Genomic DNA, 24,641 nt, shown 5'->3' with positions numbered 1-24,641 from the left:
CTAAATAGTTTCAAATCATTATCCTGATGATAGTGCTCTTCCCAAGGAATGCCTTTTCGCTGATGACCAAAAAGAGCCCAGCCATCCTTAAGTTAACATCTCATCCATTAACTGCTTCATTTGGGCAACTAATTTCATGAGCAATGGTCCCTGTTCCTAGAATATGCAGGTATGACTATTAAATGCTGATAGTGATTCAAAGAGCTGGATTCCCACTGCCTCTTTTTCCCTGACTTTGCTAAAACATTATCCCAAGACAACAATACTTTACAACAGAGCAACAACCATCAGCTGAATTATGGTCTAGTAAAGGAAGTGCTCTCCAATGCACTAAACCTTGAATTCTATTATAAATACTTCTTACCTCAAGATCATCCTAGAATCTGATTTCACTCAAACACAGAATGAATGAAATGAACTGCGACACAAATATGTTTCTAGCCCAGGAAAAACTTACAGTTTAATGTTATAAATTACCCAGTCTACAATCATGTCGTGTATTTTCCACAACAAATGTATCACACCTCAGCACTTCAGGAATTAAATGATAGTACATCACTGAAGTTATCCCCTACTGCAGACATAGATAAGTAACTCAGTGGTACCATGATAAATAAGAAATCTTCACGTAAATCAAAGTTCAGATAGCCAAGTGATGAGACCTCGAGATGGCTAGAGCTTTGAGATGGCCTGGCCTGTACTTTTCCTTTAAGACACGTACACTGAAGACAGCAAAAGGGATTTTAAACTCTTAAGTATTAATAAAACATACTTAACCACAAAACAGGTTAAAGTTGGAAAGAAAAAAAAAGACAACTGGAAAAAATCAATCTCCACCGCTCATTTTGTCCTTGCCACTGCTGACTTTGTCCTTGTTGGGCAGGTACTTCTTTCAGCTTTGCTAAATCTTAGCCTGTCAGCATTTAATGGCTTCCTCAGCTGCAACAAGCTCTGAACAGTCCCCTCTAGATATGCACATCTCTCTTCCCAGTCCCCTCTGCAGCCTGAAGATGTTTGTTCCCTACTATTTATAGGAGTCCGCCAGCCTCAGCTCCTGCTGCAAAGCTCCATCCTGGTTGTGCCATCCAGCACTCCACACAGTTCCTGAGCGCTCTCAACTGCCTGGGGAAGACAACAATCTCCTCTCCTTCTCCAGGTGGTTTCTCCTGGACCTGAATGCAGCAGTTAGAAGAAGTCTAAGAAGCAATCTTTCTGCTTGCTGTCCAGACTCAGCCATTAAACAGAACAGAGCAAACAACCAAACAGATACCATCCCTCACCAGGGAAATTAGGGCAGGAATGTTTTAATCTACCAAGATACCTGCATGGAACTTCAGTAAAATCAATTCTGACATTTACTGAATCACCACAACCCAGACAGAAAAGTTCAGAAGAGTTTATATGAAGGTGAGAGAATACAGAGTTTGCTAGGTTTGACAGCAGAAAGCCCTAATAGTATGTACTAAATAACATGCAGCAATGCAGATTGAAAACCTTTATCTAAGGGTCTCAGGATACATTTGATTTATTGATGTTCTGCCAATGATTTTATTTAAATTTTAGAAACACATCTATACCTCAGGATTCTGATTTCTTAATTAAAAGGCTATAACAAAGAATTCTTAAAACAACCTAAAATTTTACTGGCATGTAATTCTCACCAACGAATACTCAATATTTTAAATAAGATAGAATATACTTTTAGCCAATCTCTCTTACTCCCACAACACACAAAAACTGCTCAGTCACCAGTACAAACAGAACTGTAACCTTTGAAAGAAACTACTGTGCATTATATTCTTCCCCTTTCTACTTAGTCCATGGTTATATCTATTCAATATTGTGTCAATCCTCTGTCTACCATGGGACACCACTTTGAATTAGTCCTTTTATTTAATCTTACGCCTGTTCTCATTGACCACGGCACTTTTGATCTGTGGATTTATGATAATTTAATGCATATCCCTCACTGGAAAAAGCCTTATTTATCCCTATTGTTCTTTTGCCAAAAGAGAAGCTTACAAAAAAAAATTAGCTCCCACTTAAGGCAGGAAGGAAATAGCATTTGTTTAACACAACAAGAGACCTTTCAGTACCTGTCTGCTGCCCTTGACCAACACACTATTATGGTCTCTCAATATGCTGGCTGCCCCTTGCCTGGCTGCTCATTTCTGATAAGAGATGCCAACTCCCTGGAGTGCCATTCAGAGCTGAGAGCAAAAGGCAAGAGACCCAGGAGGGTTATTTTCAAAGGCTTATGAAGGAAATAAGACATTTACATGCTTTTGCAATTATTTTAAAAAAAACCCAAACCTGTAAAAGTTAAAGAGCAGCATTTAAATTGTGGCACCACTTAACTATTATTGGCAGAAAAGCTTGAAAAGAAGATACCTCCTTATTTGCACTATTCTCTATGTTCCTTCCAAGAGCCTAGCCAGAATTAAGAAATACTTTACTGACAGCTCAGTCATTCACTCACTATAAAATCCACAGTGTATTTTGCAATAGATATACAGTAACGCTCTTGAAAATAATACTCGAAGGTAATGCACTGCTATAATCTTGTCACAATCTAGTAAACTGAAGTCATTGCTGCATGTATTCATCTTTAGCAGTTCTGACAGATGCTTTCATACTGACTTCTTTAAAATCTGTATTCCACACTGCAATAAAAACTAAATGGTCACTAATGGCACACCCTGCTAAGACAAAAAAGCCAATAGCAAATCCATGGAGATACATTATACTGTATTTGAATACTTTTTACATTAACACAGTACACTACAAATTTGTGTCATATTAGATAGAATCATTCTGCTTTGAATTATGTAGATTCTCTGGAATCATAGCTTCAAAAACTGACAAAACTAGATTCAGCTCTTCATCCAAAGCAGATACATTGCATTTCAGTTTACTGTTTGATGTCACAGGACGCTTCAAAAATGGAGAACCTCCAGTTTGCTTGACATGGCTATTTGAGATCCCATAACAAGTTTCATCCAAGAAAATAGTTTGTCCTTGCAAGAGTTTTGTAATGTGGTGTTGCATTGCTCTTCAACTTTCAAAAATGCAGTCTCATTTAGTATTTTAAGTTACATAACTGCAGGAAATAGAGGGAGAAAAATTAACTAGTTCAGCCCTCAATCAAGGTATACCCCACTGTGAAAACATCCATTTTCATCCCACGTATGGGGTTAGCCATGTGCTTAAGCACCCTATTGAGCTGCAGCCTTATGCAGCAGATCCTAAAATCTTATCACTCTCACGAGTGAGAGATGGAAGACTGCATGGTATTTTCAGGGTGAATTTAGGATGGCTGTTACTATATGCTTTCAGAATATATTCTGGGCAAAAAGGTCACAACACTGATGTACAAATCTAACTCTTTACTCGATTTACTGGTTACTGTTTTAAAGGGATGGTAACCAAAGCAATAAGCAGTGTATAATTCTTTTATGTCTACTTCAAACACCACATGCACACGTTTTACATTAAGTCAGCCTAGGAAAACTTTTTTTATGGATTCTAAGGCAGAGAGACTTTTAAATATTTTCATATGGTATATGGAATAAATCTGGAGACTCTTGTAAATGGCAAGGTACTACAGTTGCCAGTAAGATTTAAGAAAAACCAAAGTATTTGGGCAATATTAAATGCAAATACTGTAAATTAGATAAATGTACCTGAAATGCATGAAGACTCAATTTCTGTTAAGAGCCAGATTTTATATGCCTCTATTCTGATGTATACATACTTCTTATTTCATAGATTAAAGAGGGCTGCCAAGCAATTTTGAACAACATCAGAGCTGAGACTGATGCTATTGAGTAAACAGTTTTCATTTCCCAACGCTCTGAGGTAGGGTTCCTCAACACAGGAGTTTTGGGCAGTAATCCTGTAGGCAAATACAATATCTCATGGTATGAGTAACGTTAAGCTTTTCTCTCCTTACTTGTCTCCACTCTAACTTTTTCTTTACCAGTAGGCAGAGCACCATCAAAGGTTCTTGCAGACAATAAGTGCTATGACCAGAACTTTCAAACCACCTTAAGGAACCTTAAGGATCCTTGTATTTGCTGGAAAACAGGAAGAGTGGGATCTGGAAGCCAAATCGTTGTTGGATCATAACACTTTGATGGTCTTGACAGAGAAAGCAATAGTAGACCAGATGCAATAAGGTCTCTGCAGCCTCGAAAAGGCTGACTACCACTATCACATGGAAAAACACAGTAAACACGTTTGCTGTCTTGGTAGCTATACTGGCACTTCACAGAATATGAGAGCTCATTCTGCCATTGCAAAATTGTTGGATCTGGTTTAAATAATAAAAAAAACAACCACTTTTTAAAGATACATGAATTGTTCGAGCATTTTATTCCCCTTTGGCAAGTTAAGGAGTCCCACCAAAACCCAGGATAAATAAAGGCATACTTTTTGCCACACCTCCTGCTCACTGTAGACTGTCACGTTCCTTCTAAACAGTGCTTACTGACTTCTATAACAAGCACTGTAACTAATCAACAAACCTCAGTGCATAGTTTCCAGTACTCTAAGCTATAATGAACTAGTAACCATCTTCTGAAATACATAATGAAAGCTGAAAACCTTTGAGGGGCTGCACTATGCAATGTTTTCAATCTAAAAAAGATACATTTGTGTAGACACAACCTACACTCATTTCTCAACTATTCTAGATAAAGAGAATCTACAGGTCCAAAAATAAACACTTTCCTTCAAAAGTTCTTCGGAAGAAAACAGGACTTTTAAAAATCTACATAGTTTATAAAGTTATTCAAGATGAAAGGTGCCACGTGTATTCACAATATCCTTCTCTTCATTATGTAGAATAATTCAAGAACTGAATCTTGTGTATGTTATTAAAATCCAATATATGTATACTGACTTTTTTTCTCCCTATCAGATTCTTCCTTTGAATAGAGATAACATAACAGAGAATTGGTACTTGCTGGAATCACTTTCTGACTGAAACTATTTGACCATTTCTGATTAACTGAGCACTAGAATCATTGGGTTGACCTACAAAAAAAGGTGCAAAAATGATTAAGTCTAGGTTGAAATTGCACCTATTATTTCCTGCACATAAAAAGGCAAGAAACAATTAAAAGGAAATAATGGAAATTAAGCTCTGAATATTAAAAACAAAAAGGACAACACTTCAGGCAAACAAGTTCTCCTTCAGGCACAGAAGTTCAAGACAGTGGAAGGAATTAACTAGGGAAAGACTGAAACATAAAAGTTAATCACATGGTAAGCAGAAAAAATGCTTAATTGAGCTTGCCACTCATCCTGCTTCCTTCTATCCTGTATAGTACATGTTAAAAAAAGACTCAGAGTTAAAGATCAACTGCAAGATTATATACATTGTTGTTCTTTTAGCTTTTGTTGTAAAAATGCTGGTTTGTTCCCTTGCCTCCTCCATTCTTCAGAGATCAGTAAATATGCCAAGAAACCACAGAAACAGTGATTACAGTTGAAACTGGTAAGTCAAAGCTATCTTTAAAACAAAAAATAAAGCATTAGTAAAAGCTTATGCTATATCTGTCCTCTAACTTAAAGAAAAATGTATCAAAATATTTTTTGTGCAATATTATTTCTGGCAATTGTAGAACAGCCACATTCCTCTGCTTATGTGTGTAATATCCACTGTCCTAAAGGCTCATGAAAAATAACAAGAATAAAGAATTGCATAGGGTCATGGCAAAGAATGGGTTACATCAGAGCTGTTCTCATTCAAGTAGCTTTGCTTGTTTTACCATTGCGGGGATAAAGAAAGAAAAAGGGGGAGTAAGTGATCTTTATATCATTATTAAAAGAAATAGCACCTTCAGATCACACATTTTCCTTGGAGAAAAACCAAGATGCAACAAATACACATGATCAAAACATTGTATTTTGAAGACACAATAGAATGATAGCCACAGTTTTATGTGTATTTTATTTACTTTGATAAGAGCTAGAAAATCCAAACTTGTTCAGTTAAGTCAGTTTCTCTCTCTAATATTCACCATCCTTTAGAAAAAAAGTCAGTGTTACACAGTTTAAAACCCAAATGCACCTTAAAGAATGCACTAATCACCGGCCACTCTGTAGACTCTGGTAATTAAGTGAATCAAGATCTTCCCCTGAGTTTTGGAATCAGCTCCTTACTCAGCTGCTACATTGTCAACAGCTGGCATGAATTACTGGGAACATTTGGCTAACTGGATAATAAGAAGACAGCCTGTGGTTGGTCCAAATTCTACTTCACTGATGTGCTTCAATTAAAAAAAAAAATCTCATTAGATCCTCCTTTTTTTATAAGCAATAACAATGCTACAAAGATTGGGTTTTCTACTTTATTCCCTCATTATGTGCAAACAATATAACTGTACAACTCTCAGATGTTGCATGGGCTAGTGTAACTGAAGCCCCAATTCCCTATAATTTAATAATGCCTGTTTGCAACACTGATTCATCCTCACCCATATCACATCTCTCTCTTGGTTGGCATGGTAGAGGTTTGCTACTCTGAATATATTTTTCTACTTGCTAGCAATTCATCAGCATAGATCACAGCAACAAAACCCTCAAACTCTGCTCCCATCTAGCTTACTGAAGAGAAAATATTCTGAGACCAAGCTTTCCCCAAACTGCAGCTTTGTGGCAAGGTAAAGTCAAACTATGTATTACAGAGCCAGGCAACCTAATGCCACCCGCTGTTTCTTTGTTACATTATTTGCTACCAAATTCTCTCCAGAAATCAGTGTAAGAGTCCAGTTCTATTGGAGCAACATGCTCAAAAGTGGTTTGTTGCATGGTGTCTAGTGGGTCCAACTTCCAGAGGCATCTTTTCCTTTCCACACACGACAGGGAATCTGAAGAAAACAGCTTCTCAGATTGCAGTCCCTGGAGAACTCCTCAAATCAAGAACAAGACTGATTTAAAGCAATTACCCTATTATTGCCAGGCATTAACAAAACCCCCAAGTATTTCGGTAAACTGCATGCATGTTACATAGAGCATTCGGTTACAGCTGTCCTTAAAAAAATTGGATTATCCACTGCCTTTCCTTCTTAAAACAAACATTTAAAGTGCTGTCTTTTTTCTCCTCTTTGATCAAAATAGCACTGTAACTTTTGACGTAGCAGAGGATTAGGCCAGTGTAGTATTATGGCTAAAGCTAAAAACAAACAAAAAACCAAACCAATTTTGTTTTGTTTTCATCTTTGCTGAGACTATTCTCAGATGTCTCATGAATTCTAACAAGCATCACGTTAGTATCAACATCTGGTAGCTTAGTGGTATGGTAACCCACACTTCTGCCATGAGCAGATGTTGCTGAAAGGCTTTTTAATTTAGAAGGCCTGGTTCCATAAAATTATCTAATGTATTTCAGTTACTCACATTTGTACAATATTGTACTTGATTGGGATAACAAGAAACACAGAACAGTATTAGAATTCACATATCATCACCCTTACAGTGAGGGCCATCACTTGTGCATCATTCTTTTGCAGAGAAAGCAATCTAGGCGAAGGTCAAGCCAGCAGGATAAATGTGGCTACTTTCTGGATTTCAATCATGCCAGTCATAAGTAAGTCACTTTTTGAAAGGTAGTTAATCCTTGCTGTAGGGGCTAGCATTTAATAGCAGGCAACTGTGGCAGGTAAAAATTATAAATGGCTTTTAGATTATTCCAGTCTTTTATACCCACACACAGTTACAGTGGTTTCCAGAGAATCTGTACTATGACAATAAAGAATAATGTACAGTGTTGGAGGAACAGGAGAGAGAAAAGAACAATAGATACTTTTTTTTTTTAAAGTACATTTTCCAAGTAATGTGTTTCATAATGTAAAAAAAACGCAAGAAAAAACTGTTGAAGGGTAGCCTTTTCAAAAAATAAGTTCTTATTTAGAAGAGTTGGTGGAAGAAAAGAAATCCTAAATATAATAGATAATTTACTACTTTCAGACTCAGAAACCTCACAGAAATCTCCCTCCAATCCACACAGACACTGACTCTACAGCTCAGGGCTTACTAAACAGAGCATTACAATGACTAACTTTGGTGCTTTGGGAATCACTGACAATGAATGCCCAATTACAGGGCTGAAAATATTCTACCATTATACTGAAAGATTACACAATAAAAAAGGAAAATGAAAACAAAAATACTTTTGTTAGGACACTTGACAATTGCTCTACTACAGGAAAAAGTGGGCACCACATGAGGAAAGGCTCACATGAGAGAATCTGAACTCCCCTCCAGCTTCTTATCCTACCATAAGACAACAGAAACCCTTACCTCAACAAGCTCTAACTGGTAACAAGGAAACAAGAGGAAAACTGTCAGCAATGTTTTGTGAGGAAACATAATGGAGGATTTCTGCAGAAGATCCTACTAACAGTCTAAGGCAAAAGGAAAAGCAAGAAGGTGGCATCTTAAGAAAAGAATGAAGGTGGTTTCTGTTCTCTGAAGGAGATAAAATGAGACAAAAGCAGGAAATGCTGTCCTTCCCTTATCCTGAGAACTTAATGAAAGGTCAAGTATAGCCATCAGTCAAGATAAGGAAGAGGTGACCAAAGAGATGACCTTCTTTGAGGGGAAACAAGTAGGTATCAGATAGTACTTTTACACTGATGTAGACCTCCTCTGTCTATGTGGGAGAAAAGAGAACAGTTTCATGCCAGTGTTTAAAAAAAACAGAAGTGAAAATTGAGCACTTGAGATAGAACAAAATCAGACACGCAAGAGCCTATTACGTCAAAGACTAGCAGCCAAGGAAAAGCTTGCTTTGAAACTTTGTGTGGAGTGCAATGGAATTCTATTCCTCACCACTCCTGCAGTTGGCACCTGGCTTAAGAGATGCATCTCCTGGGGGCAGCCACTCTCACTAGTTTGTTACTGATAAGCTGCAGGACTCATTATGCGCACTTTAGATTTCTGGTTTAAAGTTTGTTGCTTTTCTGAAACAGAATAATCCATTTTCAGCGATGCTTGACTTCACAATTACAAAATTAATTTACAATACTCCCCTGCGAGTTTTGCTTATGATGTCATTTTTGGGATGAAAAATCAGACTGCGTGGAATTGCATCTAAAGTAGGTAAAATCAAATATCCCTCAAAATCAAATATAAGTATAAACACTTGTCAAACACAAGCCTTATACAGTTACCCTTCACTGGCTTTCTCAGCCAACAACAGTTCACTTCTATTTCTTGGGCTAGTTTTAAAACATGGAATTCTTTCAATATCACTCTTCAGGAAACAATGAGTTTACCAGCTCTCGGGGTAAAAAGGCCTCCTCCTGACGCGCTACAATCAGACAGACTGTTTCCCCTTGCTTTGTGCTCCTCAGCATAGCTACAAGCTCTTCCTGGGTCCTGCCAGTGATGTCCCGTCCATTCACCTACCAGACACAAAAGAACAGAGGATGTCATATCTGTGTGTCTTTTGTCATTCTCCCCTCACCTAACACAGGTGTCATTCAGTAACTGAGAGCAAAGAAGAATTAGCAGTAGCTCCCACACTGTATCTCCCTCTGGCCCTGCACAAATCACTTAACCTTTTTTCCCCCTCATTTTCACCATCTGTTAAAGCAGCTCTGTAGTACTTACCCACCTTGCAGGGGGTTTGTGAGGCTTAATTAGTTTGTAAAGCACTTTGAAGATGAAAAGTACAGAAACAAGACCTAAGTATTAAAACTGTTTACCTTAAGAGCTTTTTGAGGTTAGCAAGCAGAAATAACCCATTAGATAATGAGATTGTGTCACAAGATAGCTGAAAATTTTAAACAGACTGATTTGAGCAAAATTGCCTTAAAATGAGCATTTATCCACCTCGTTATTATTGAGAGATTTTTGGACATGGCTGAAGAGGCAAGATGTGTTTTGTTTCTAAACTGATAAATGTATCTGCTTTAAGAACCAAGATGTTATCAGGTCTCCCTTGTTCAAATATCCCATGGACCCTTGTGAAAAGCACAAGTAAAATACTTGTTGACAAACAATACAAAAGCCATAAGACAATTTTTTTTAAAACCAATGTCAAGAATTGTGATTCCATGTATCAGTAGTATGTATAAGGAAATAAAATATTTATGCCAAAACCAGCGATCAATACTCAGCAATGCAAATACAATAGATGTTTATCCTAACCTCCAGGATTCTGTCTCCTGACTGCAAACGACCATCTTTTACTGCTGCACCTTTTGGTAAAATATTCTTCACAAAAATCGGACCAGGACCATGTATTGAAGAGTCTCTGGTAACCACAGTGAAACCAAGTCCTTCTGGACCTAGGTGGTCAGATAAAAAAATCCCAACATAAATTTCAACAAGCAAATGATGATTATTAAAAGTAAGTAAACAATGTCAGCAGTGAATCACAGACACTCAATCAGGTTAGCTCTTAAAAAAAGAAAGCAAACAAAAAGCTGTAAACATGAGCCTATTTTCTGCATGGTCTAGAGAAGAATTCTACCAATGTCAGAACACATGCTGAAATCCTCCTGCAACAGCTACAGACAGAAATACTTTTGGATAGCCCACAATAATACAAAACAGGCAAGAACTCTCATTTTAAAGCATTTACCTTTTCTCTAGGTGGTTTTAGTGTCAGCCTCCACATTAATGTCAAAAGTCTTTGAAACAAATCAGAGCAAATCAGAATTGTTTATTTGTGAGCATACATATAGTTTAGCAGTTTTACTTAAACTTGGTGAAAGGTGGAAAATGTCACATGATTTGAATGCAAGAACTGCTGACAACATGCTGTTAAGAAGGGACAAAGTGTATTTCAAAGCTTTCATTAGTGAGGTTGTTTGCTGCTTGGAAAAGTGTTAACAGATAAATGTTTTAACAAATAATTGGGGAGTAAAATCATTATTAGCGGGTATTGCTTATAAGCCACCAAAGTCACTCAGGAATAGCAGGGTCCATAAAAATCTTATATTGAGCAAGATTACTACCCACATGATAGTTTTCAGAGATATCATGTCAGTGTCACGTTCCTGTCATTTCTAAAAATATAAATTACTGTCTCAAAATCAAAAGCATTGCATCTAAAATGGGGAAAATGATGAAGTAGGTTTTGTTAATGAAAAGCTGAAGAGTTCAGAAGTAAAAATGAGTGATTTAAGTTAAGAAATAACAAAAATTAAGAAATGATAGCTTGATTACATTCATTATATGTTATAAGAATAAAGTTACAGACAGTTTTTAAAAAGGGCCACTTCTAGCATCAAATTTAACTCTCAGCCAAATCAGAGACAGAAATTAAACAGAAAAGATAAATGCTAATTGGGATCTGCTTAAGCACATTTTACTACATGTGTATAAACCTGTTACTCCATGCAAAGACAGACATCTGCATAGAGCAGCAATTAAAGATATACACACAAAATTTGGCCTGCTGATAGCTGAATAAATACAGATGGAAAGCAAAGGTTTGCAGAAAATAAAACGGGGAAAGACAGGTAAATCTGTGGTCAACTTCTTGGATAGCATGAAACAGAACAGAGTATATTTTTAAATATATCTTTAAAACAATGTCATAACAGTGCTGGGGTCAATTAGCAGATAGGAATAAAAAAAGTCACTAGCAGACAGTTCAAATTTTATTCCGTACTTGCAAAAAGGCTAAAGCTTCTCTTAATATCGCATGTTGCTAATGAAATACCTTCCACATAATCAGTAGCTGAGATGTTTTAGAGAACAGGAAGTCTGGATAACATGCATCCAAAATTTACAAGAAAGCAGACTGTCGAGAACGTTAGTGTTAACATTCCTTTAGCTTTTGGAACTTTTAAACCATAAATAACTTGCTTGTACTTTTAACGTCACTGGTTTAGTTAAAAGTTAAGGTATCATTATAGAGAATATGATACAGAATTAATCATATCCTCCCCAAAGACTTACCTTTTTTCAGGTCTATCTTTATTTTCTTTGCATTTTTTTTATTGCCAAAGCCCATAAGGGGAGACAGTGAGGGAGAAGATGACTTTCTACCCAGATGTGGGAGGTTGGGGCTCTTAGCTTGCTGTAGTGTTGCCTGTACACCTGCCTCCAAGCTGCTTGCTCCAGAAAGGTTAATTGTTTTCAGAGCAGGTTTTGGATGAACAGGAGGTGGAATCTTTGTTTTTGGAACTCCTTCTTCATTATCCAGAAAACAAAGTGGAGCAATAGCAGACTTCTCATATTGTTCTCGATTATATGGAGGAAGCACTTCCAAGATGACACTTTGAAGTTTCATTGCCTGACGGAAGATGTCCTGAGCCCTTTAAAAGAAAGGTATGAAAATTCACATAATATACCAGAAAATTTCAGCAAAGTTTGAAGTTGTTTACAGTGAATAAGACAAAAATTTTTCTTAAACATGAAGAAATAACCTCACCTTTACGTCTACAGGGTCCCTTTTCTAAAAAGCATGCATGAAATAAGATTTCTAAACTACAGCATTTCCTTACATTTCAAATAGGAACAGCATATCTGCCAGGATTCCTAGGCTGCTATGAAAATGTAGCTGCCAGAATAAACTAATGAATGCAATTCTTCATGCAGAGCATCAGGAAGGGAAGTTCTGATGGCAAAAGCTCATCAAAAGACTCCTGAAGTTACAGCTTGCTACTTTTTTCAAGTGTTTGTCTGTTACATATTTTCTTGTTGGCACAGAGGCACACTGAGCACTTATGACCAATTGCTCTGGTGGATACATCTACTCTAAGCAAGCTCAGGACACCATTTTTTCCGAGTACAGCCTAACTGCCCCTCAGATGCCTTCATCATCCCTAATGCAACTGCTGGCTGATTCCACAGCAATGAAAAAGGATGATGGCATGGGATATATGGACATCTTGAGAAGAAATATTGTGACTGCAAATGGTGCAATAGAAAAGGATGACGGTATGGGATATACAGACGTCAGAAAAAAACTGGTGACCAAAAAGCTGCAACAATTTGTGTGTTTCTACATAAACGGATAAATAGGTGGGTATTGCTCACATCTTCCAAGCAGTAACCTCTTGCTGAGGTGGATATATGGACTTTACTTAATCAATGTCTTTATAGATGTGCTCAACTGCAACACCAGAAACTGTGTTAGAGCATTTAATGAAACTAATCCCCTTGAACTGATAACATGATAACAGCACAGTGTTCGGGTTCCCATGCATTGCAAGGCAATCAAGATAAGTTGGCCAAAGCAGCTGTTCATAAAGCCTTCCCTGGATTTTGAATAACTCGTAGATTGGTCAATCAAGACATTTTACAAACCTTGGATTCTAAAGGAACAAAGGAGGCAACTCAAGTACAAACAGAAGTAGTAGCTGAAGCACATTTTAAGAATGAAAAATCAAGAACTTATGCTTAGCAAAATCAGGTCAAGAGGGGAAGTAATGGCCACATTAATTTTTAAATAAATCATGGGGTCCTTTTGAGAACAATTTGTATATCTGCTACCTTTCTGTAGCATGTTTTTCAGGCAAAGTCAGTATTTCACTGAAGTCCTGGGTTTGGACTTACACTCAGTTATGCAACAGGAGTCAATGTTGAAAGTACTTCTGAAATAAACAAGTTTTTGACACTAATACAGAAAGGAAGCCACCACAAAGGTTAACATCCTGAACACACACATACTGCTTTCCCAGATCAACAGAGCCGCACAGTACTTCCACCTTGCAGCTGTAGGTAGTAGAAGGGAGGGGATGTTTTCAGGGGGTTTTTTGCAGCGTGAAGACACTGAAGTCAGTGGGCAGTCCCAATGGATACTGTTGTGGGAAAGAACCATCTTGGCTACGCTGAGTGTATGTGCACCAAGAGTCAGAATAACCACGTTCACTGACAGGAGACACTGCCAGAAAAGAAACCTCAACCTTGGAAAAGAAAGGTAGCAAGAAGAGTGTTGTAGGAAGAGATTCTTCTAGCATCACCCTCAAGGGTTAGGTTTCAGAACTGTAACAGGACTGTTCCACCGTGTCTGCAGGGGTTTAGGTTACCTGCTCACCTGTATGTAGCTTGTGAAGGTTTTCAAGGACAGACCTTACCCTGATCGTAGAAACCATGGCATGCTCCCAGCATAAGGATGCAATGTCTTAACCAGGTTTTCTTCACACCCCGTCTTCATCCTTGCAAGTAGCCACTTTGTCATATGTTACAAGGTAATTTACTAAGTTTGGGGAGATGAATATTTTAAATATATGAAAGAGAAAATATAAGATCTCTTTCAAACAAAAAACCAGTGGAAATAATGCAAGACATCTCATGGGAAAGCCTAAATGCAGTCTTCAGGGGCAAAATAACTGGCTGCACTTCAAAGAGAAAAAATAATGGAGAAATTTACATTTCTTGAGACCCCAAATGCATACTTTAAAGAAATAAGGGAGTCAATTAAAAGAGGTGCTAGAAACTGCAACACAACAGAACATAATTGAATAGATTAACAGCAAATGAAAAAACAGACCAACAGTCCCAATATATAGAACTATTATAAACATGGGAATACAGAAAGTAGGCTGCTATTACAGCTGCACAAGCAGCAATCATCAGGAGCAATACTAGAAAGTCTCTGCTGAAAACAGAAAGAGACAGTATGTAACAGTCTCTGCTAAGTGTTAAAACAGCTTTTACAAGGGTTATGAAGAAATGTCAATTTGAAACTAGCAAACAGATTTTCCTCTCAAAAGAGAATCTGATGACTATTTGTGGGTCAATAGTCATTGGGACAATACTTCATCACATCCATTACAATTACTGCATTCTGTAACTTGGACTTCTGTCAGGTTAGTACAGTTATGTCATACCAGATGAAAACTAAAAGGCATATCCACTGAGATTAGTTTCAACCTGGAAAGCTGTTTTCTTTAGCCATTCTCAACAGCCAGGGAAGAGAGATGATACAGAAGGCTATTCTGGAAAGCAATCCAGCAGAACAATGTAACAGGATAAGGGACCAGGCTAGAGCTTGTCCAAAATACTCTCCCCAGTCCTCAGATGGATGTTGAGTCCTCACTGCCCACAGTTTTCCTCCTCAGATCCAACGTCACTGCAACCACACTACGTGCTATTTTAACATAAGGTGACTTAGACCAACTAAATTAGGCTCTGCACTTAATCACCCTTTTAGTCACTTCTTTAGCTCTGCCAATGACAGAGATATCATCTAACAAAACTGGCCTCTCTAAACTAACAATTGTCTTTGTAAATATCCCTTCCAAATCCCAAAACTTTACACAAACTTGAAGTGAAATGTTCTGCATTTCTGATTTTGAAGAAAAGCCTGACAGAAAACTGGAAAGTTTACTGCAATATTTCTAACTGTCCCAAATCCTAGCAACCTTACGGAAAAGTATGCAGAGTCCTCCACTCCACATACATCTCATGGGTTAAAGCCTCTGGCGCTCTAGTTACATTCTGAAGAGAACACAAAAGAGACAAGAAATTTGTAAAGAAAAGATCACATACAATTTTGAAAAGAGAGGTTTTGATTCAGGAAAAATCTCATTTGAGATTAATTACAAAATTTCACAGGTGAGGCAATGAACATTTTAATATGATACCAACACTTATGTTCTGATAAAGTTGGTATATTATGTAGGAACTTTTCATAGGTGTAAGAGAATAGCATGAACTATATCACAACAGAATACATTTACCACCAAATATGCAGAAAGCAGTAACGTGAAAAACGATCAGGAGGCAAAAAACCCAGCCTCAGAAACAAGGTAATACCTACCCTACGGAACTACACTGGTTTTATGAAAACCTATTTTGCAAATATTTATCCCTAACAGTGAAATTACATATTTGATTTCAGCCTAGAAACCTTGAACATTTGGCTTACTGTTTAGAAAGTTAAGCCTCAACTCCCTTGAGATCTCAATAGATTTTTGTTATATTATAAACAGTCACTCAGCTGTCTAAACATATGGATTAAAAGTAAAACCAAATTACTATTTAATTACTACAGCATATATCTGTGAAATTTGAGAGGCTATTCTTTTGTGAAACAATGTCACATTAATTCACAGCTGATCAAAGCAACCTGTTACTTAAAGTAATTTGAGATAGATAATAAATGTCAACATTTTTTTAATAAAAGTCATAAGAGGTGAGACTTACCATTTAGCTAAACTAATCATAGTTTGACAGTACTAGTATTTTTTAAAAAATTAAATGCTTAAAATGCTGCAGCACAAAAATCTTACTTCATTTGCAAAAGAACATTAAAAAACATGCTGTGATGCTGACTCATTCTGAAGGTCTTATGAGGAAAAACTACAAAGAAAACATGGAAAAAAACCCAGAAGAATTAGAAAGTGAAGATAACTATTAAAAAACTTGATGCTATTTAAATTAAGTAAGCACAATAAGTTCACTAAGACTACAAGAAGATTCGTCTCCTCAAATTTCACCTTATTTGGAGGTTTCAGAAAGAAAATTAGAAAGTTTCTGCCAGGTATCAATTTTACAGGCATTTTATCTGAAATAAATATTAATGCCTTTGCATGAATCACTTAATACACACAGCATTGTATAAAATCCTGACTAGTTAAAAGAATCAGTAAACCAGCACTTACTGTGCAAAGGTTTTATCTGTAAGGTCCACGTGGTTAATCTTCACAATGCATTCATTTTCATGGAAAAGCCCATCACGCCTAGATCTGCTATTTTCTTCAATACCACGGATGAAGAGTCCCAGCATCCTAAAAGGCAAAAAAAAACCCCAAAACTATCCTTATTCTGCTGGTATGAATTTATAGCAACTAAAAATAGGTATTAATCTCTACTGTGTATAACATGAGATAGAGGAGATCATTATGAAGTGCTTAACCCAGAGAAAGGATTTCCAGCTCATTTTTTAATTGAAAGAAAAGGGATTGCATGAAACATCAAGAAAAATTGCTGGACTATACTACTTGCTAGAACTTCAGGAAGCATTAAGTCCTGTAAGTCATACTTGGAGAAACAGAGGAAAAGACCTAGATCTCCTCATCCAATTAAAAATTTGAATGTAGCTCATGCAATATTTTTCTGCCACTAAGAACACCTTGCTCCAAAGAAAAGCACAAATAGATTAAAAGTAATTTTCTAACTTGACTATAATAAACAGGAATTAGAATAAAATAAAAAATAACCACTATTTCTACATCTGAAAAGTCTCTGAAACTTCCGTTGCCAGAGCCTCTTGTTTTCATACATGACAGCAATACTATTTATTCATGCAGCAGGAGAGCATCAGAACATCAAAACCTAAATTGGCTGTTACCAGATTATGTGCAAATTGAAAACTGAGGTGCAGCACAGAAACTTCTGATATTGTGTTAAGTGAACAAGTGTGCATGGTGCAAAATTCCAGTGTGGCTAGCTCTGCTGGGAGTGCTAAGGTATTTCTGACCTACCTGGAGCATCTCTGTATTGCAGACTACAACTCAACATAGATATATCCAATGATACCAGTATAATGTCCAAAAAACCTGACAATTGTGTGTTTATGAAAACCTTTTTTAATCTAGTTTTATCCGCTAAATTTCCATACCACATCAGCAGCAAAGACAGATGACCTTTAGAAACCATTTTCTATTGGTTATACTCCATAAAATATTAATGTGCAATTTACAATGTGCCAGCACTCCAATCACAAAACAGAAGTCTTGTATTCTTTCTCAGCTTCATGACTGCCCCTTGTATTTAAGTCCATTCAACAGATACACAGCACATCATTAACTATTTCAAATAATATATTCACCATGCATCTGATTTTAGATTTACTGTGTAACATTAAAAAATTTATATTTATGTCATATCAATGTACTTTAAGTGAAAACTTGGTTCCTACCAAATATTACTTCTTCAAAACATATAACAGAAAAAAATAACTTAATCTATTGCATAAAGATTCTCTTGCAACCTGTGTTACCCTTCACTGAAGGATTCAAAGGGCCAGTGGTGTTGAGGAGCTGCAGCCCTATTGATGACAAACACCCAATCAGTGGCAATCAAAAACCTAAATCCTAAGAACTAATGAAATATAATTACTTTAAGATGCAAATCAATAAAAGTAGAGAAATAAAAGAAATTACAAATTAAGTTGGTTGCTCACTAATCCTGTTGTGCTTAGATGTTTCATCCATATAATGCAACAGGACTGCCCACTTGTCTGAAACTTCTTGTGTGTATTGTAGTACCTGAGTGGCTTGAGTTACGTATGCTGTGGCAGCTTAAATTCACTGCTCCATTACTTTTCACCACAGCCTCAATTCTACCATTATTTTAATGCACTATTAAATTTTAATTTCCTTTTTTAATGATATCTAAGTGCAAAAGAAAAGGGAAAAATTATTTGCATTAGTTTTGTAGTTCCTGTATTTTGTAAGATTTTGTAAATTAATACAATGTTCTAACTACCTCTAGAAAAATTTTGCTCTACAGCAACACTAGGCTAAAGGCAGCGCTACCTTATTAGAAGATAACTTTACAACTGAAATACCAGATCAAGTCATGGCCAGGGTGCCCCCATAAATTGTACCTTGTCATTAATAGAAATAAAAGATGTTCTTCTGTACCTTCGCATGTTATGAGGAGTTAAAATTTATACAGTAGTCTCAAGCTTGATTAAATAAGAGGGACAAATGATTTAAGTGACTCTAGTGCTTTTACAAAGATAACAGTATAGTTCTGCCAAGGGTCATTAAAATTTCAAGACAACTGTCTAAACAAGTAGTCCATCTGTCAAAAGCCCCTTTGCTCCAAGGGATCCCCAAAAGCATTTGTAAATAAGGACATAAAAACATGTATGCAATGTAGACGAAGGAACTCTTTCTTCATGGAGGTCTTTAAAAGCTGCACCCAACAGTGATACTTCAGTACAGAACTGTATTACAGTCACAATAATTACTGATTTTAATAGCTTGCAATTTCATTGCATTTTTTACCTAATGATCTGGAAATACAGTGTACACACTACAACATTTATGGCATGCCTATAACAAAGAACTATTGTCTGCATTTCATGATGGGGTAACAAACACAAGTGCCTTTCTCAAGACAAACAGACAGCCTGCAAAGCCAAGGACACAATTCAAAACTCCTACAGTTCCCATCGAAGACCAACTTTCTTCTTGAGCAGTGGCAACATTTTTCCAGGCAGCAGGTGGACATCTATTTCCCCTTTTGGCAAATAAAACTTTCTGGATGAATTTGGGTCCACACAAACTCAGATCTTGCCAAGAAAACATTTACACACACAGACCTTTACAAGGCAATTTAACTCTTCACATTCTCTGCCCTACATGAAAGTTGACAAGAAACACTTAAGAATTTGACAATGTTTACTTTTGCAGTAATTGTCTTTGTGTTACAGGCAGACTTTTTACTGTAGTGTCATATATGGCACTGGCAAGTTCCCATCTCTTATTCAGGGCTGCCAGTGTCAAATTAACTCTCTGGCTAAGCCTCTGTATGTCAAATATCAGCCTAGAATTTAAAAAAAAAAAATTTTTTTTACATCTGAGTTACATAGCTTGGAAAACAGTTATAATGAAAATGCTGACACAGTCTTAACTACAGTACATCAATATGAGCACACTGGTATAATAGGCTTTTGTGATCTCAAGAGACTATGTTAAATCATTTATAATTAAAGTAATTGTATTGTGACAAAGAAAAGTTCATGGTATAGTGCACATTTTATAAATGCTATACAATCAAATCTGAAAGGTGGCTTGAAAAATATGAGGCATGACCAGGCAAGCAATTTTTTTTACTTTTTTTGTCTGATATGTCACTAAGGAAGGGCCTCTATCCAGAGAAACCCAACTGCAAAAAAAAAAACCAACCACCAAAACAAAACAATAAACACCCCCCCCCCCCGCCAAAACCAAACCCCACAACCACAAAACCAGCCCAAAACCACAAAAACCAACCCCCTAGACCCCATACCGTCAGTGTTATATTATTTTACAGAAAGTCTAGTTTACCATTCAGAGGATAAAACCAGAGGTAATTAAAAGGACATATATGAACAAAGGGGTTGGCATTGTCTCATAGGTAACTTAGACTAGTAAATATTTTGGTAATGGAAAAACAGTGTCATAGACCAATTTTCTTTTAAGCATTTCTTTTCCCTATGGTTAAATAGGTATTTTAAGAGAACCACAACTGAAATCCTTTCATTAATATACTTCTTGAGCAATGCAGGAAATATCTTACCTTCCACTCAAAGATGAAAAAAAGGGCACTACATGTATTCCCAAGGGTCCACCTTCCCCAGAAATCTCCACTGTTTTTGTCATTTCACTAGAAAAGAGCACAGGGAAACACATCTTATATGCTTCCTCACAGAATTGTCTATGTTAAAAACAAATTCCTGATTGATCAGATAACAGAAAGGATAGAAAAAATATTCAACTCGGAGCTCACTAATATATAAAAATACGACAAAATGTAAAATGGCTATCAAATTCTTTAGTTTTTTTAGATTAGCATTTGTGTACTTTGAAAGGGAAAGACACCAAGTACTAGACATTTTCCTAAGTCAACCCTTAAGTAAACTAACCAGAATATTAAAGAATAAGCTTTTAAATCAGGAGAGACTTCATCATAAAAAAAAGTATTAAAAAAGGTTATTCTATGTGCTCTTAATTTAAGCTCCACATGAGCTGTTTTAGTCAATTTCCCCATGTGGACACATTATAAACATGAATTTCACACATTAAAAACATCAAGCCAATAAGGAAATTAGTAAAATCATGTTTAAATATCTTGATTTCTGCCCTCGGTTGCATACCACCTCACTGACGAACAAAGAACAACACAAATTGTAATCAAAAGTGCAACTCAGCTTATTTTATTAGGAAGTTTCCTTCCTCAAACACAATTATCAAAACCCACTATATTATCTCTGACAGATTTTTGCTGTTTCATGGCTACGTACCGTTTCATTTCCTATTGAGTATTTTATGCTGCTAGCCTTACAGTGACCTTAACTCTATTCTGGGTGATCATAATTTGAAAAGGAAGGTACTTGAATTGGCTAGAATGTTGCTTTTTTCAAAAAAAGGAAAAAAAAAAAAAAGAGACATGACTAAGGTCTATATTCTAGCAGATCACATTCCTTTTTTCTGTACTAGTCCACATCTTCTCTAACATCCCATCCCCTCAGATTGTACTGAACATGATCAACACTCAGGATTAGTGGCCGGTGGACAACTACTGGGGATTTCCATTTACATTAGAACACCTTAATGTATTCAAGCTATAAGAAGCTCTACACTTGTGTGTCAATCCTGTAGCATTTACAGAACATGTAAAACTGAACCAAATGGCCACTTTGTATATTGCCATGAGTTAAAGACTTGGTCTAACTGATGCAAGAGAAGGCTGCTGTTGAGAAAAAAACTTCTGACCATTCTCCAAAAAGCATGCAACAGATCTAGAGAGTGCATGTTTGCAAGATGAGAAAGATGAACAAGCCAACTCTTTCACACCACCCCACTCCCCCACCCCAAATCATTTTTTTCCTTGCACAACAACTTCCTCCGGGATCAGCTGACTGATCTCACTGACCCATGGTCTTACCATCCTTTGATTTGATGCAAGAATCATCAGAAATGCACAGGTGTAAGGGAGGAATCTGTGACTACCCTTGAAGTGGCAACACGGTTACACCAGATTAGACACAACATAAAACCACATCACAGCTAAACCATCTCACAAGGACAGTTACTGCAAATGATTTTAGACAAATTCTGGAGTTGCTTCCTAATAATGTAAGAGTTTTGGTTTTTTGGTTTGGTTTTGTTTTTTTTTTTTTTTGTTATGAACCTATATCCAGTTGCATAATGATTAATTGGAAGCAACTTGCCGTAGATACAATTCTTGGCTTGGTCAGCTAAATACGGAATAAGACTGGAAAATAAGTTTATATAACTTTCTTCTGGTTTTGGAGTTGGGGCAGGGGGGAGAGGGTTGGTTTGTTGGGAGTTTTGGGGAGGGTTTTTTTATAAATTATTCTTCCAAAAAGGCTGACACTGGAATGAATTTATATTCCATAAAAACGAAATGGACAGACCCTGAACAACAAACCATCCCTGATCCCAATGTAACAGCTTTTCATGTTACTGTATTTATGACACAGGCAAAATCAACAGGCATTTCTATTTCCTGATTTTTTATTTCCTGTATTCTCCTCTCTTCATGAATCAAACAGGGAAATCCTGACAAAATCTTCCTGTAATTTTTTTAAAAAAGCATTTTTTTCTAGTGAAACTGGTCAGAGAAGCTGATCAGGGTGGTTACCAAAAACTCAAAAAAGCATGCACAGGAAATTAACTCTTCTTTCAGTTCCATCTTTTACTTCCTCCAATTCTCTAAGAGACAGAAAAAAAAAAATTTAAAGGGCTACTTTTATTGTCTTTTGAGCTACTACAGAATCAAAACCTACAAGCAAATTAAGTAACCAAGTCCTATAGATCCAGAAAATCAGAAGTAGCGAATGGGCTTTCATTTGTACAGGGAAAATTTAAATAAGTTACAGTTGTCCCCAGATAACCCTGTGCTGCTTAAGTACTCCAGGGAAGAGCTGTCTTCCTAAGCAACTGTAAAACAGAGCAGGAATTTTTTTTTTTTGAGTGCTATCACGATAGACAGGTTAGCTGTCATATTAAATCAATGCACTTACAGTTATAAGAAGGCTCAAAGCCAAAGAAAACATAGAAGATTATTTTAAAATCTAACATGAAGTCTACACACTAAGAAAAATAGGTTTCTTTCTGAAAACAAATAGCTCACATGTATATTGTGTATTATTTTTAAAAACACTGTGGCACATCCTAAAAGTTATGGATGTACTAAAGCACTAAATATCCAAAATAAGAGCCCTTCCCAACAACTTCAACAGATCTTTGAGGACATATTATTGTTACATTATACCTATGAAAGCCTGACAGTCAAAAAAATTAAAAAGCAGGATATCCGGGATTTGAGGGTTTTTTTGTTTAGGAACCTCAAAGATTAGAGACTCAGAAAAATTTGACATCATTCACTCATGCTGTCCATCTTTCACCAGGTTTAATCCGCCCACAAGAACAGCTGAATTCCAGCAGTGTACTTACTATTCCACACTGGCTTACAGTTTACACTATACTGGAGAGAGTATTCAGGAATAGGGCATGGCTGAATGGGATCCTAAACAGGATGAACTTTAAGAATACTAATTACTAAACTACACAGGCACAAGGGACACCAAGGTGCTGGGACTCCTCAGTTTGATAAAGTCAAGTTAAAAAACTGAAAGAAGAGGGAGAATGTAGAATGACTTTCCACTGCTGGTTGATAGCTGTAATATTGACAACAGAGAGGGTAATTTATGGATTTTCTGCAATATTCCACACATTTAAAAAACAAACTAACCCCCAAAATAGGAAAAAATTAAATTCCAGAAGTTAGTAACCTACTAGTCACTTACTCCTATTTCAAATCTCCCCTATACATCTTAAATGCATTTTGCAGTAAAAGAAAAAACAAATCTGGCCTATCAAAGTCAGTATAAAAGACCTGGAGTCTAATTGCTAGCTGGGGATGGGAGGCTGGAGCATTGGTGAGCAATGCACAGAAGGTGCCTCAGTGTGCTACACTGCTAGTATCTCCTGCGTTGTTCTTCAAGGAGCAGACAGAGCTCCTACTTCAGAAAATACTGTCCTTGCTAAGTTTGCAACCCAATTTTGATGGAATACATACAGATATATTGTCACAGCAATCAAAATAAGTGAACCTTTGAAAAACATTTATCTCAGTGAAATTTATCAGAACTGCAGGGTCCAGCCCAACTAGAAACACAGCACTCAGGCTTCTTCAAATGCATGCTGGCATCTCCCTTCTCCTTGCTGCACTAAAGGTGTCTCAGAGGTCTCAGTGAAGGGAGAACACCTGCCTAGCATGACCTGATTGTGGTATCCAAGACCACATTCAAACTGTACTATTGATTTTTAACCTGAATGAGCTGTCATCATTTACTATTTAAATTCTTCGTTGCTTGATATTTATTGATTTCTGCCAGATTCTTTACAGTCTATCACATTTGTCAGGAAGGCTTGCCATGCATATTATTAAAAATGTTGATGAGTACAGTTTAGCAGAGAGAGAGAGAGAGAGATGTACACATGTGTGGTGAGCGTGCACAGCAGCCCATTTGTAACATGGAAAGCAAAATTTAAATGAAGTGCTGCACATTCAGCAGTGCATATTCAGTGATAAATCAGTCTCATCTTCAAATTGGCAGTGTCCTTGCTGTCGAATACTATAGCTCCCTCTCCTGAAAACCATATCAAGAATTACCAGTTTGTCAGTTATGCAATGGGAAAAAGATCTGTTAGTTGAAAGCTTCTCTGCAAACTATCCAGTAATACTAAAGAACCAATCTCAACCACTGAACACACCAACGCTTAAAAGGGACCTCTCTCCAGAAATAAATGTTTTGGAGTTTTGCAGCAGGACCTGGCTCACTAAGGTGCTCTGACCTTCTCCAGTTACAAACACTAGCAGAATCTTGGTAGGATTTCTCTCAGAGAATGCAGCAGGAGCAGCCTAAAGCAGATTAATTGTTTTGCAACATAGTGAAGAGAGTACCTTGGAAAAATCTGCTT

The 24,641-nt window shown here is 36.8% G+C and overlaps 1 protein-coding gene across 2 annotated transcripts in view; it reads right to left on the bottom strand.

The window, feature by feature from the left end:
* Positions 1-24,641, bottom strand: part of PARD3B (par-3 family cell polarity regulator beta) — a 431,776-nt gene that overhangs the window by 214,971 nt on the left and 192,164 nt on the right. For both annotated transcript variants that reach the window (XM_074829348.1, XM_074829347.1), the window contains exons 6-10: positions 20,209-20,295; positions 16,578-16,703; positions 11,923-12,281; positions 10,162-10,301; positions 9,285-9,413 (exon numbers count right to left, since the gene is read on the bottom strand). In XM_074829348.1, coding sequence (XP_074685449.1) covers positions 9,285-9,413; positions 10,162-10,301; positions 11,923-12,281; positions 16,578-16,703; positions 20,209-20,295 — 841 coding nt within the window. The remainder of the gene's footprint in view (positions 1-9,284; positions 9,414-10,161; positions 10,302-11,922; positions 12,282-16,577; positions 16,704-20,208; positions 20,296-24,641) is intronic.

Source organism: Strix aluco, chromosome 6 (assembly GCF_031877795.1).
Source record: "Strix aluco isolate bStrAlu1 chromosome 6, bStrAlu1.hap1, whole genome shotgun sequence".
In the NCBI taxonomy this organism is placed as follows: domain Eukaryota; kingdom Metazoa; phylum Chordata; class Aves; order Strigiformes; family Strigidae; genus Strix; species Strix aluco.
The sequence above is the reverse complement of the archived record's forward strand: the minus strand, read 5'-3'. Positions and strand labels throughout refer to the sequence as shown.